Raw genomic sequence first — 12,297 nt, forward strand, 5'->3', positions numbered from 1 at the left:
TCAGATCCACCTTTCTCTGCCTCCCAAGTGCTGGGATTAAAGGCGAGCACCACTGTTGTGGTGAACTCAGAGATCTGCCTGCCTCTGCCTCCCTAGTGCTGAGATTAAAGACGTGCACCACCACCACTCAGCTTCATTTTTTTTCTTTTAATCTAGATTCTGCTTATGAAAGAATGTGACACAGACTCTTTCTAAGTCTGGTGCATTTCAAGTCACACGATCTCCAGTTCCATCCATTCTGCTGCGCAGACATATTTCATTTCTTTTAGTTGCAGAATAAGTTTTCATGTGTATTATATACACCACATTTCCCTTAGCCATTCATTGGCTGATGGACATCTAGGATGTCAATAAATTGGCTATTACAAGTAGTTGTTGCATTAAACATGAATGTGCAGACACCTCAGTCGCAGGCTGACTGGACATCTGTCTGTCCCTCCCAGTCTCAATGACCCAGAAGACCACAAGCACCAACTAAGTCTTTGGCATACTTGTGATGCCAGCAGTGCTCAGTACTCAAGATGAGCTGGTACTTGGTTATGGTTACCAACACGGAGCTATGACAACAGGAATACAAAGAGCTAGCTATTCCAGACTGACAGGTGCTCATGCCTGACCCTGGTCTTCAGGCCACTACTCTCACTATGGGATGCTGACACCATTTCCTCCATGTTCATCTGCCTGTCCTGCCTATTATGCTCCATTCCCCAGGTGCCTTAGCCCTCTCTAGGCAGCCCCAGGCCAGGGGACCACAATCTGCTTTGCAGATTGACCCACAGTAGCATCTACTCATTCTTTCTATAGCCACTGTCCACCTGCTGAATCAAATCTCTCTGGGTCTGTCTCTATGCTCCACCCATCCCAAGACCATGCCCATCACAGGCAAGACATCCTAACATGTCCATATGCTCAAGGCCACCTAGGCTGACACCTGTGAAGATGGAAAGGCTACCCACCATGCCTACTTTTACTTTCAAAGGTGGCCCAGTAGTAGGGCAATAAGTTATAAAGTCCCAGTGACAGCCCACAAAGTAAATCAGACTTTGTTCTAAAGGAACCCACACCCAAGGATGACATTGAAGGAAACCAGACAGTGATCTAGAAACTAATTCCAGATTCAGGGCTTCTGGGAGAGCTTGGCCCAGTCTTCTAGTACACCGCAGCTGGTTTCTTTACCGTAAAAGGGCTTGGATGACATCATTCCTAAGGTCCCTTTCCAACTGACACCTGACTCATAACCCAATAAAACAGTCCACCATCTCCAGTTGTCCCAGGCTGTTCTGTGCTAAGAGGTTAAGTGCATAGGCTCTGAAGTGAGGCTACCTGCCTGGGTTTGAATTCTGCTTGCCCTTGGGCAAAGCACTGACCTGGTGTCCTTACCTGAATGACCTAACATAACAGTACCTCCTCTGCCACACAGCTAGTGGGTGGTCTGAGATACCAGCTCCTACTAAGTACAAGAGAGGTTTACCTTTAAGATGTTTATAGGAAGGCGGTGGTAGCACAAGCCTTTAATCCCAGCTCTCGGGAGGCAGAGCCAGGTGGATCTCTGTGAGTTCGAGGCCAGGCTGGGCTACCAAGTGAGTTCCAAGAAAGGCGCAAAGCTACACAGAAAAATTCTGTCTCAAAAAACCAAAGATCTTTATAGGAAAGCCAGCACAGAGGGCTCACACATACATTCCAGGTATCTGGAGGAAGGATAGAGCAGGAGAATTACTATAAGTTTGATGCCAGCCTGTATTACATACTGTGTTTCAGGCGAGCCTGGGCTACGGTGTGAGACCTTGTCTCAATTTTTCTGGGGAAGAAAATAAACAGATGAGTCCAGAAGGCTTCGTGAAAAGCCTAAGATAGGAAAAAACGTAAGTAGGAAGAGCTCCTCAACTGGGGGATCTAGGCAGCCTCAAATGGTCTCGCTGAACCCCAGATGTTTTATCTGTCTTCATACCTTCCTTTATCAGGCATTAGAGAGGCCAAGAGGAAGGGTCCAGTACAAGGGCTTTTAACAATGTGGACTGCCCCGTATCTCCAGGGACAGCAATGCTGGACACCCAGGCAGGGACTATGAGGGAAGGTTGTCGGATGGGTTGGTACCCTTACTCCTAGGACTTCTGGGATAGGTTCTGAGGAAAAGCTTCACAAAATCCCTCTAGAGAAGGAATATCCAGAGACCCACACCAAGCATTTATGATCACCCGTAAAATTAGATTCTCTACTCTTCGGGCCAAGACTCCCAAGTCCTGAAATAAGAAGACAAAACCTATTCAAGCTATCCAAGGGATAGAGTGAGGTGGGTCACATCCATCACCCTAGGGTCTGAAAACTCTTTGTCATGACTTTGGGACTAACCTGGGCTATTATATAGTGAGCTTCAGCCCAGTCCAGACTGCGGTATGAGATCCTGATGTCCTTACACTGCCACATCACAAAGAAAGCAGGGGATGGGTTCAGTGACCGGGAACTGCCAAGGACCCTGAGTTTAACCCTTGGCTCCTCAAAAGGTAAAGAAAGACTGTAAGGGGGAAGACTCTGGGTTCCCTACAGAGACTATTACACCATGAAGAACTTGGAATTCCCCAGGGTCAGTAAGAGGGAAAACTCAACAGCAGCCCAGGGTCTCAATGTGGAGGGAAAATGCCCTGCTGTGGCTCAAGATCCCATCCAGTGAACCAAAAGGATGGGGGCGTGCCTGTCACCTTTGGTCCCTAAGGGTAAAGCTCCATGAACCCAGGGCAGCCACACCTCCCATGGTCAGGTGCTGTGACTTCAGCACAAGTCACCTCCAAGGTTTTCCCCAGTGGGAAGCCAGAGTCTGGAGCAGATGATAGGACACCAAAGCCAGTTAGCTCCCAGAGGTGCAGGCTTACCACCTGCCCTGAGCACCCTCTGCCCTTTCGCTCCTGGGGAAAGAAGTTACTGGAAGTCAATTACTGCAAGGAGGACACAGGGTTCCCCCAAAGAGAAGATGCTTCGGCCTGGGGTGTGCCAACAGACACCCAAGACCTCTGAGTAGGGATACCACCTCCCTCAGGGAACCAGAAAGAATGCAAGTTAGAAAGTTTCCTAACTGGCCCAAACTATCAGTGCTTGTTTCATGGATAACTGGGATTCAGTCCCACAAGCCAAACTCCATCTGGTAACCAAGAAGAGATGCCTCTGTTCTGTGCAGAGGTCACCAGCCTTTTTCTCCAGCTCAAATGTCAACCTTGTGTAGAAGGTTGACAGGGCCAGCAGGGGATTCTTAAGGAGGGTACAAATCTTCCCCCAGTGCCTTCCCAGAAGGAGGGCACAGCCCACAGCTTTCTAGTTGGTCATGCCCTGTGAGCCTGCCCTTCAGTGAGGGGTGGGGGCTTCTGCTTAAGGCCATGGTCTCACAACTTCAAGTTCCCATGTGACAAACTGTTGAAAGCTGGGTGCTAGCAGGGCATGCATGGTGGCCCATGGCAGCAATCTCAGCACTTGGGAGGCTGAGACAGGATTTCTAGGTCAGCTTGGGCTACAGTGAAACTGTGAAGGAAGGGAGGAAGGGAGGGAGGAAGCTGGGTGTGGTGGTGCACACCTTTAACTCTAGTGCCCGGGAGGCAGAGATAGGTGAATTTTTGAGTTCCAGACCAGCCTGGTCTACACAGCAGTTTTAGGCAAGATAGATATACAGTAAGACCTTGTCTCAAAAATACAAAATAAGGGCTGGGCGGTGGTGGCGCACGCCTTTAATCCCAGCACTCAGGAGGCAGAGGCAGGCGGATCTCTGTGAGTTCGAGGCCAGCCTGGGCTACCAAGTGAGTTCCAGGAAAGGCGCAAAGCTATACAAGGAAACCCTGTCTCAAAAACCAAAAAAATAAAATAAAATAAAAAAATAAAGGGGAGAGGGGTGTGGCTCAGTCTGCAGAATGCTTTCCTATGACGCCCGGAGTTTGATTCCAGCACCAGACAGTGGCACATGGGTAAAGGCAGGAAGATCAGAATTAAGGTCATCCTCTGTGTAGAGAGTTGGAGGCCAGCCTGAGTAGGTCTCAAAAAGGAAAGGTAAATAAAATTAAGTGATAGAATGAGGTAGCCCCTCATCCAGAAAATTTTCTAGCCCCAAATGTCTGAGGCACCACAGCTGGGAAGTGGCTAACACAGTACCACCTCCAACCCAACCAAGCAAGCCCTGCTCCCGACCTGTACTCTGGGACCCACACAGCCAATAAAACCTGGGTTGACTTGCCATGCCCCATTCCCGATGCTTTGAAATGGCAGTGACCGACTACAGAGTGTCCAAAAACAAACCAAACGTGTTGACTTCAAAACCCCAGGATAAAGGGACAGACCCTCTTATCAGGAGGTGGTCTTCAGGAGCTCCAGGGTGCTTGGCTTCGGCGTTTTGTTTGGGGTATTAGATCTTACTCTAGCGACACCTTTTTAGACTCTGTGGAACGTGTTGCTCTGCTTCTCCTCAGAAAACAGCTGAATTGGGTTGTCAACTCCTCAAGAAGCAAGAAAAGTTCAGCTCTGAAAATCATTACCTGTTATCTGTTCATCCCTGCCCTTGGGAGGTAAGAGCAGGGAGTTCAGGAATTCAAGGCGCTCCTCCCTTACATGGCTAGCCTGGGCTACATAAGACCTTTGCTTCCGTGGGGGATGGAGGTAATCTTCCTACTTCCTCGAGTCTAGCGCTGAGGTCCACCTTTCCTCTAAGGATTCACCCCTCACTCTGATTCTTCCATCAGTGCCCTCCTTCATTCCCACTCACTCTAAACACTCTACCCAGGATCGGAAACTGTGGTGACCAACTGGAACAGCCAGGATGCTCCCTGCCTGAGGAAGGATCCCAACTGAAACGCCTTACTGGAGGGCGTAACTAAACCAACACCACTAATGCTCAAGTGCAGCGACGTAGGCACAGAGCAGGCGGAAGACAGAAGGCATGGAAGAGGAGGCATGCAAATGGAGAGGTACAGAGAGAAAAGCTTCATGGTCAGGGGTCCCCGAAGAGCGAGTGCAAGGGCACTCCTGAGAGCCGGCCTGACCGAGGACTGCTGGCTCACATCTTTGGGAAATGCAAAGTGGCAAGAAAAATGAAAGTGGGCTGAGGGAGCAGCAGAGTTATAAAAGGTTCCTGAAATACACCAGTCTAGCATCTAGACTAGAATTTGGGAAACTTATGGTGTCTGGAAGGGACCCACAGACCAACTGCCAGGGTTGTAGCTGACAGCAGACGGTAAAAGGAATCCATGGCTCCCAGGGAAGATCCTGTAGGCACCCAGGCCATTGCTCAAACCAAGCCGGGAAGATGCTACACATCTGCCCCACTGGTTGTATGTCAGTGCTCCCAGCACCACAGTGAACACTACATGTTCCCAGAGCTGGCAGGTGTGTGGTCAAAAACAAGATGTCCTTACCAAAAAGAGCAAAAACCATCCTGATGTTCTTAAAAAAAAAAAAAAAAAAAAAAAACCTCAAGTGATCCTGAACGTAAGTAATCTTGACCTCAGTTCCTTGCCCACACAATAAGGGACACTCAAACTAATCATGCCTATCTCTAGAAGTTATTTGAATATTCATGAGCTAACCTGCGCCAGGAGCTTGGAACAGCTGTTCACAGCGGATGTTCTGCGTTGAATTCCAGGTTCAGTGAGCAACAGTGAGCGGAGATACTGCACCTTGTCACTGGGACTAGCTGTTGCCGCTGAGTCCCTTCACCTCCCAAGCCCCGAGACTAAGAATGAGATCATCTCAGAGGAGTTCCAGAAAAGCCTAAATCAAAAAAGCCAAGCATGGTGGCCTATACTTTTAATCCAGAGGCAAAGGTAGGTGAATCTCTGTAAGAGGCTAATCTGGTCTACAGGTGAGTACCAGGCCAGCCGGAAGGAAGTTTGTTCAAGGCCCCGGAGTGGTAGTGGTACACACGCCTTTAATCCCAACATTTGGAAGGCAGAGGCAGGCAGATCTCCATGAGTTCAGTAGGTTTGGGCTACACAGTATAGCCAGGACTCTGTAGACAGACCCTGTCTCAAGCCCAAAAAACTTAAAATCTGAATCAAGCACTTCTCAAAGACTCCAAAATTAAACAAACTGGAGTTTCATCTTTCCTAATTCTTCCTCAGCTCAGAGACACTCCCAAGATACGTAGTGTCTCTTCCCAAACTGTAGGGGGATCAAACAGCTTTGCACACCTAAGCCAGATCAGAGTCTAAACTGGGAGGCTAAATCCGGTGGACACCTGGTATAAATTACAGGCCTGATTTGATTCTGCCTCTATTGGTAACTTAGAGAAAATACATCCAAGTGTCCTGGAGTTTTAAGGACATAAAGAAAAGCCTAAACGAACAAAATTTTCATATTGTGGTGCCCAGCCAAGGCACCATAACGCAGGACAGCAGTCACCTGCAGCTTGTGCTCCCAAGAGGCTCAGAGTCCTGTGGTAAGTAAACCACAGAACAGGAGTCAGAACTCACTTCCAGACACCCTAGTCAATTATTTCCACTCTCCGGAACACCCCTTAGGGTGTCTGGTGTACTTCCACAGTCCCATTGCCTAGAGAAAGTTTGTATTTACAATTCAGATGCCCAGGAGGGACATTCACTCCCCCTAGGATTAAGGAGTCTCCCTTCACTTTGTTTTAGGAATTGCTGAGAGACTGTCTTATTATCTTGAACTGAAAAATCGTGCCAACTCCAAGACAAGTTTCTAAATAACCCGAATTAAAGTGCAGAACCACATCCCAAGAGATTAGCGAACCAACCCACAGAGAAAACCTCAACTAAAGCAGGTGCCTCTCCAGTCTGCGGTTCATCTGCCAGGGCCCTGGAAACATCAAGAGCAATTTATATCGTCCTCTCCTACGCACTCAGGACCATGAGAACGGGAGGAGGGTGCGTCCTAGGACGTGGTCAAGGCATTTCCCTAAAATCTGTTCCCACGAGACACTGAAATTTCAAGTGTGTAACTGAGCAACGGCTCACAGCTCTAACACAACCTCTGGACAGCAACACACACACACACACACACACACACATACACACACACACACACACACACACACGCACACACACACATCCTATACTAGACCCTTCCCTCCCTCAAATCTTGGACTGAGGCCCAGGACAGGAACCAATCCCGTAATCCTGGGCATTTTAGAAACTCAATTCTCCCGGGAGTTAGAGCACTCGGAGCCTGGCTCTGGTCCACCCCTACCTCCCTACCCCGAGGCTGAGGGATTGAGGCTCCGGGCAGGGCCGGAGGCTCTTTCTTATGTAAATGACCCGCCGCCGGACAGAGAGATCGGGTTCGCTCGTACTGCAGAGTGAGGTGGGCACAGGAGGGTCTGAGCGATGAAAGGTTCGCTTTAGAGGGAAAGAAAAACCAACAACAAAAGAACTCAGGAAATCCTGGGGTGGGAAGGTGTAACTTTTAGTAGCAAACCAGAAAGTGCTATCCAAAATCCGGCCCCAACTCAGAGGCCGGACGCGGGGACGAGAGGCGGGGCGGTCCCCAGGAAGATCTGCTGCGAGGGGGCGCCCCTTTCGAGCCTCAGTTCCGGGCAGTTCAGTTCCGGGGAGGGGGCGCAGCAGGCCAGCCTTTGCGCCTTTTCCCGCTCCTTCCTGGGTGGCTTATTTTTTTCTCCCAATCACCTCCAAGGGGCGCCACGAGGAACCGATGGCCTCTCCAACGCGTCCTTAAGTGCCTGAGGGCCGGGCCCCGGCTGCCACACACTGCCACCGCACCTCCTCCCCTACACTGGATTCTTCCCCACGTGCTCTTGCCGGAACTTGGGCTGCAGAAGGGGGCTCCTCCCACGTGGGCGCAGCAGTCTCTGACTACGTGCAAGGCAACCTGCCCCTCAAGAAACTAGGGGATCTAAGTGTGGGGAGGGCGCGCACGGGTCTCAGGGAGGTGGGTATTGCGCGCCCCGGCCCCAAGGGTGCCTAGCAGACGTGGCTTCTCGTGCCCAGGACTTTCCCAGCTACCCAGACTGGTTCCACGTCCCCAGCCCCGAAGGAGGAGGAAGCAGATCCCCTATACGCCCTCCAGATTCCCGGAGAGCACGCAACTTGGTCCAGAGCAAGCCAGCCTCCCCCGCCCGTGCTGCCTTACCTTCTGCACTTGGTTTTGGTTGAGCTCGGTGAATAAGCAAGCGATCATATGCGAGGCGATCATCCTGCTGCGACGAGACGGGGCCCGGGTAGAGAAACCGAGGCTCGAGCGCTAGCCAAGGAGCGCAACGCTGTACAACCGCTTTGTACCCAGCCCGGGTGTCCAGCTGGGATCGAGGACTCTAGGAGCCACACAAAGAAGGTTAACCACGATGGCTCACCAGCTAGGGGCCTCGAATCTCCAGAAACAGGTTTCCTTTTTTTTTTTTTTTTTCTTTAAGTCACAACTACTAGAAAGTGCCTAAGTCTCACTCCTGGAGATGGGTATAGTTGCCCAGAGTCCAGTCACTAACTTCAGCCACAGGGTCACTAAGGCTCAACTTGGGAAGAACGACAGTGCTGCTCCACTCTGACGATCGCGCTTCTCAGGGTCACCGGAGTGATGCTCCCGCCCTTGGACCTCCTAAGCTGGGTGACGCCGCATAGCCTGTGCAGTCCTGGGACTCCTGCTCTGGAGTTTGGTGCAACAATGTGGCTTATTGAGGGGCTGCCGGCTCTTTGGGCCGCCCCGGACAGTGACGTGCGCGCGCTTATTGGCTACGGGAAGAGGGTGTGTGAGCTCTCCGGCGGCCCGCCCGCGATCCACAACCAATCAGCGTCCAAAGCCCGCGGGCGCGGCCGCTCAGACACCGGAGCAGGCGGTCGGAGAGGCGCGCCGGAGGCTAGGGGCGGAGCCCTGCGCCAGGGATGGGACGTGTGTTCCGTGGCAAGGGCCTGGGACTCCAGGGCGCATGAGCCACCGCCGCGTCAGGCTCGGCTTCGGGTGGGGGGCGCGTGATCGCGGACCCAAGGGATGTTGGGCGACTGGAAAGACAAGTGATTAACACCAACACACGCCCTGGGCAGACAAGGACACAGTCTGGTATATGCGGATCATGTGAGGGGCTGCCACTGCCCTGTCACAAGTCTGAAGCATCTTGATTCTCATCTTGACTGTGGCTCACTCAGCGGATCTCTGCGTCCCTGAAGCGAAGTGAGCCAGCCCTTACAAAAGTCAGCAGCCCCTCTTAACTGGCATACCAATAGCAGAAGGGTTTTACCAACCCCGTTTACAGATTAGGGAACCAGGCGTTGTGCTGTTAATGAGATTTGCCCAAGGTCACATCGCTAACAAGTGGTAGATGAAGACAGAAACACGTCCCACTCTGAAACGGAATTGTCTTCCCTAGACCTTCTAGAAACCAGGAAAGTAAAAGGATGGAGGAAACCTTGTCAGTAGCTGGGACAGATAGGTGGGAAGAGAAAGTGAGTAGTCTGTTAGCGTGTAGCTGCTGGATCCTAGACTCAGTGGTGTGGGATGGTTTATGGACGCTGAAGAGTCCGAGCCTCCACCTCAGCTCATGCCTGACACCAGACTCCAAGTTTACACTTATGAGTAGAAGCCAGCAATATTAAAATAGCACCTCAGATGACATGAGTTTGGCGCTGCCGGAGAATGACAAGCCTGGAGCTGGAAAGAGCACACGGAGGAACAGGAAACTCTGCTACCAGTTCCAGCTAACCTCGCTCCCCACGCTCACTCTCTCGACCTCGAGTGGCGTGTGCCATGCTGGGGACTACACTTGAGTTTGGAGCATGTTGGAAGAGCACTCTGCCAACTCGGTAGACCCCAGCCCTTTTCCTCTGCTGAGCTGCCTTCCACCAGGGTGTCTGGTGTGGTTCATTGATCTCCTTCCTCTCCCGGAAATCCCTCCCAACAGTCACTAGCCCTTACACCATCTACACATAGGAAACTCACAAACCGAAATAATCCACAAGCAAGGACTTTTCCCAGGGCTTCTGGCTTTCTTAGCCAACTGTCATTTGTCACCCCTGCTGAGGTGACTAGTATCTCACACTCAACATGTATGAGGCTACACTTAACTTTTCTTCCCGGTTTTCTTTCCTTTACCAGTTGTCTCTGAAAAATGGCATCATCATCCATGATTCCTTCCTGCCCCTCACTCTCACATTTATTCACACCATCCATGAGCAAATGATCTCACTTATCAAAGAGGCCAGACCCTCATGGCCAAGCTACCAGTGACTCCACCAGAGCCCATTTTATACCCCTTAGCTTCCATTTTTAACTACCTCTGGCTTATCCACTATGATCTCTCCTTCACTCGGGAGCTAGAGACTTGTTTAAAATACAAACCAATGCTGGGTATAGTGGCATACACCTGTAGTCCCAGCACCAGGAAGGTAGAGGCAGAAGAGTCAGGATTCAATGATTCCTAATTGGATTACTTGAGATCCTGTACAGATAAATACATAGGTAGACACACAGGTAGATGATACATAGATAGATGATAGATAGATAGATAGATAGATAGATAGATAGGATTAGATTGAAATATATATCAGACTGTCTTTTTTTCTGGCTTAAAACCATTAGTGGTTTTCAGTCTTCAAATAAAATTCAAGTGGGGCGGTGATGGTGTACGCCTTTAATCCCAGCACTCGGGAGGCAGAGGGAGGCGGATCTATGTGAGTTCGAGGCCAGCCTGGTATACAGAGCGAGATCCAGGACAGGCACCAAAACTACAGAGAAACCCTGTCTCAGAAAAGAAAGAAAGAAAGAAAGAAAGAAAGAAAGAAAGAAAGAAAGAAAGAAAGAAAGAAAGAAAGAAAATTCAAACTCCTAATTATAAACTTTTTGTTTGTTTGGTTGGTTGGTTTTTTTTTGTTTTGTTTTGGTTGGTTGGTTTTGTTTTTGGTTTTTTTTGGGGGGGGTTGTTTTGTTTTGTTTTGTTTTTGTTTTTGTTTTTGTTTTTGAGACAGAGTTTCTCTGTGTAGCTTTGAGCCTTTCCTGGGACTCACTTGGTAGCCCAGGCTGGCCTCGAACTCACAGAGATCCACCTGCCTCTGCCTCCCAGGTGCTGGGATTACAGGCGTGTGCCACCACCTCCCAGCTTACAAACAATTTTTACAGCCAGGCATGGTGGCTCACACCTTTAATCCCAGCACTAGGGAGGCATCGGCAGGCAGATTTCTGAGCTCAAGTTCAGCCTGGTCTACAAAGCGAATTCCAGGACAGCCAAGGCTACACAGAGAACCCCTGTCTCAAAAGCAAAACACAAATTTTCCTTCTTCTTCAGCCCCTACACCCCAAGTGCTGAGATAAAGGATATGTGCCACCACACCCAGCTTATTCTCTAAGTGTTAAATTCATTCTGTCCTCCATAGCCCGAACAAGAGCCTGTGTCTCTAATGTTCCCTTACATTTACAGTGCCTATAATGGAGGAGGCTCTACCACATGGTAAGCACGCCATGGGTATTGCTGTGTAAATTAGCAAATAATTTATAGTGATGACTATTATGTCATATATGACTATAAGACATGAAAGAGACTTTCTTTTTCTAGATTAGTTCTCAGATCCTTTCCACTGATTGGCCCATCACAATTCACCAGTACCTTTCACCCAACTGCAAGAGCCTCATAATCTGGCTTCCCTCTTTAGACACAGATAAACCGGAGGTGTCTGACACAGACTTGGATACCCAAGAGAGAGATACTTAAAGCAGAAGCGGTCCATCAGATTTGGTTTTGTAGGACAATAGCCGCCATCCACGTGAATGGGAGGAAGGGATCAGAGAGAAGCCAGAGCGAGAAGGACAGGAACTCTCAGATAAGATAAAGGCCGGGCCAAGACTAGGGTGAGGCAGGGAGTCTGATTACCGCTTTAGGTGTTCCGAAGTCTGAGGCAGAATTGACGGCATAAGTTAAAGTTAGACAGCAAAGAGGAAAAAAAAAAAAAAAATCCGCTCCCTAGAAACTCAGGGGCTGGCAAGATGGTTCAGTGGATAAATGTGCTTATCACCAAACCTTGACTACCTGAGTTTGACCCCTAGGACCTACATGGTAAAAGGAGAGAATCAAAATTGCCCTCTGACCTTCATACGCATGCTGTGGCATGTATGCACCAATACACATACAAAAAATTAATTAATTAACGTAATAAAAAGTTTTAGGGACACTTAAAAACCAATCGTTAGCTCGGTATTTGAAATCCATTTTTTCCTCCAAAAGCTAAGATCAAAATCAGTGAGGTCAGATCAACTATGAACTCCTCTCTACGGTCTACTTCTATTTCTTTATTTATTTTGAGACAGGGTCTCATGTAGCCCAAGATGGCCTCTAACTAAATGTGCAGCCAAGAATGGTCTTGAACTTCC

General features: G+C 49.6%; 1 protein-coding gene across 1 annotated transcript in view; it reads right to left on the reverse strand.

Annotated features, from left to right (window-relative positions):
• Hk2 (hexokinase 2) overlaps window positions 1–8,609 on the reverse strand; it is an 89,790-nt gene extending 81,181 nt beyond the window's left edge. Inside the window, exon 1 of the mRNA XM_036181913.1 lies at window positions 8,080–8,609. Within this exon, the coding sequence (XP_036037806.1) occupies window positions 8,080–8,142 (63 nt within the window). The 5' untranslated portion in view covers window positions 8,143–8,609. The remainder of the gene's footprint in view (window positions 1–8,079) is intronic.
• Window positions 8,610–12,297: the final 3,688 nt, after the last annotated feature.

The sequence above is a fragment of the Onychomys torridus genome, chromosome 3 (genome assembly GCF_903995425.1).
Source record: "Onychomys torridus chromosome 3, mOncTor1.1, whole genome shotgun sequence".
Taxonomy (NCBI): Eukaryota; Metazoa; Chordata; class Mammalia; order Rodentia; family Cricetidae; genus Onychomys; species Onychomys torridus.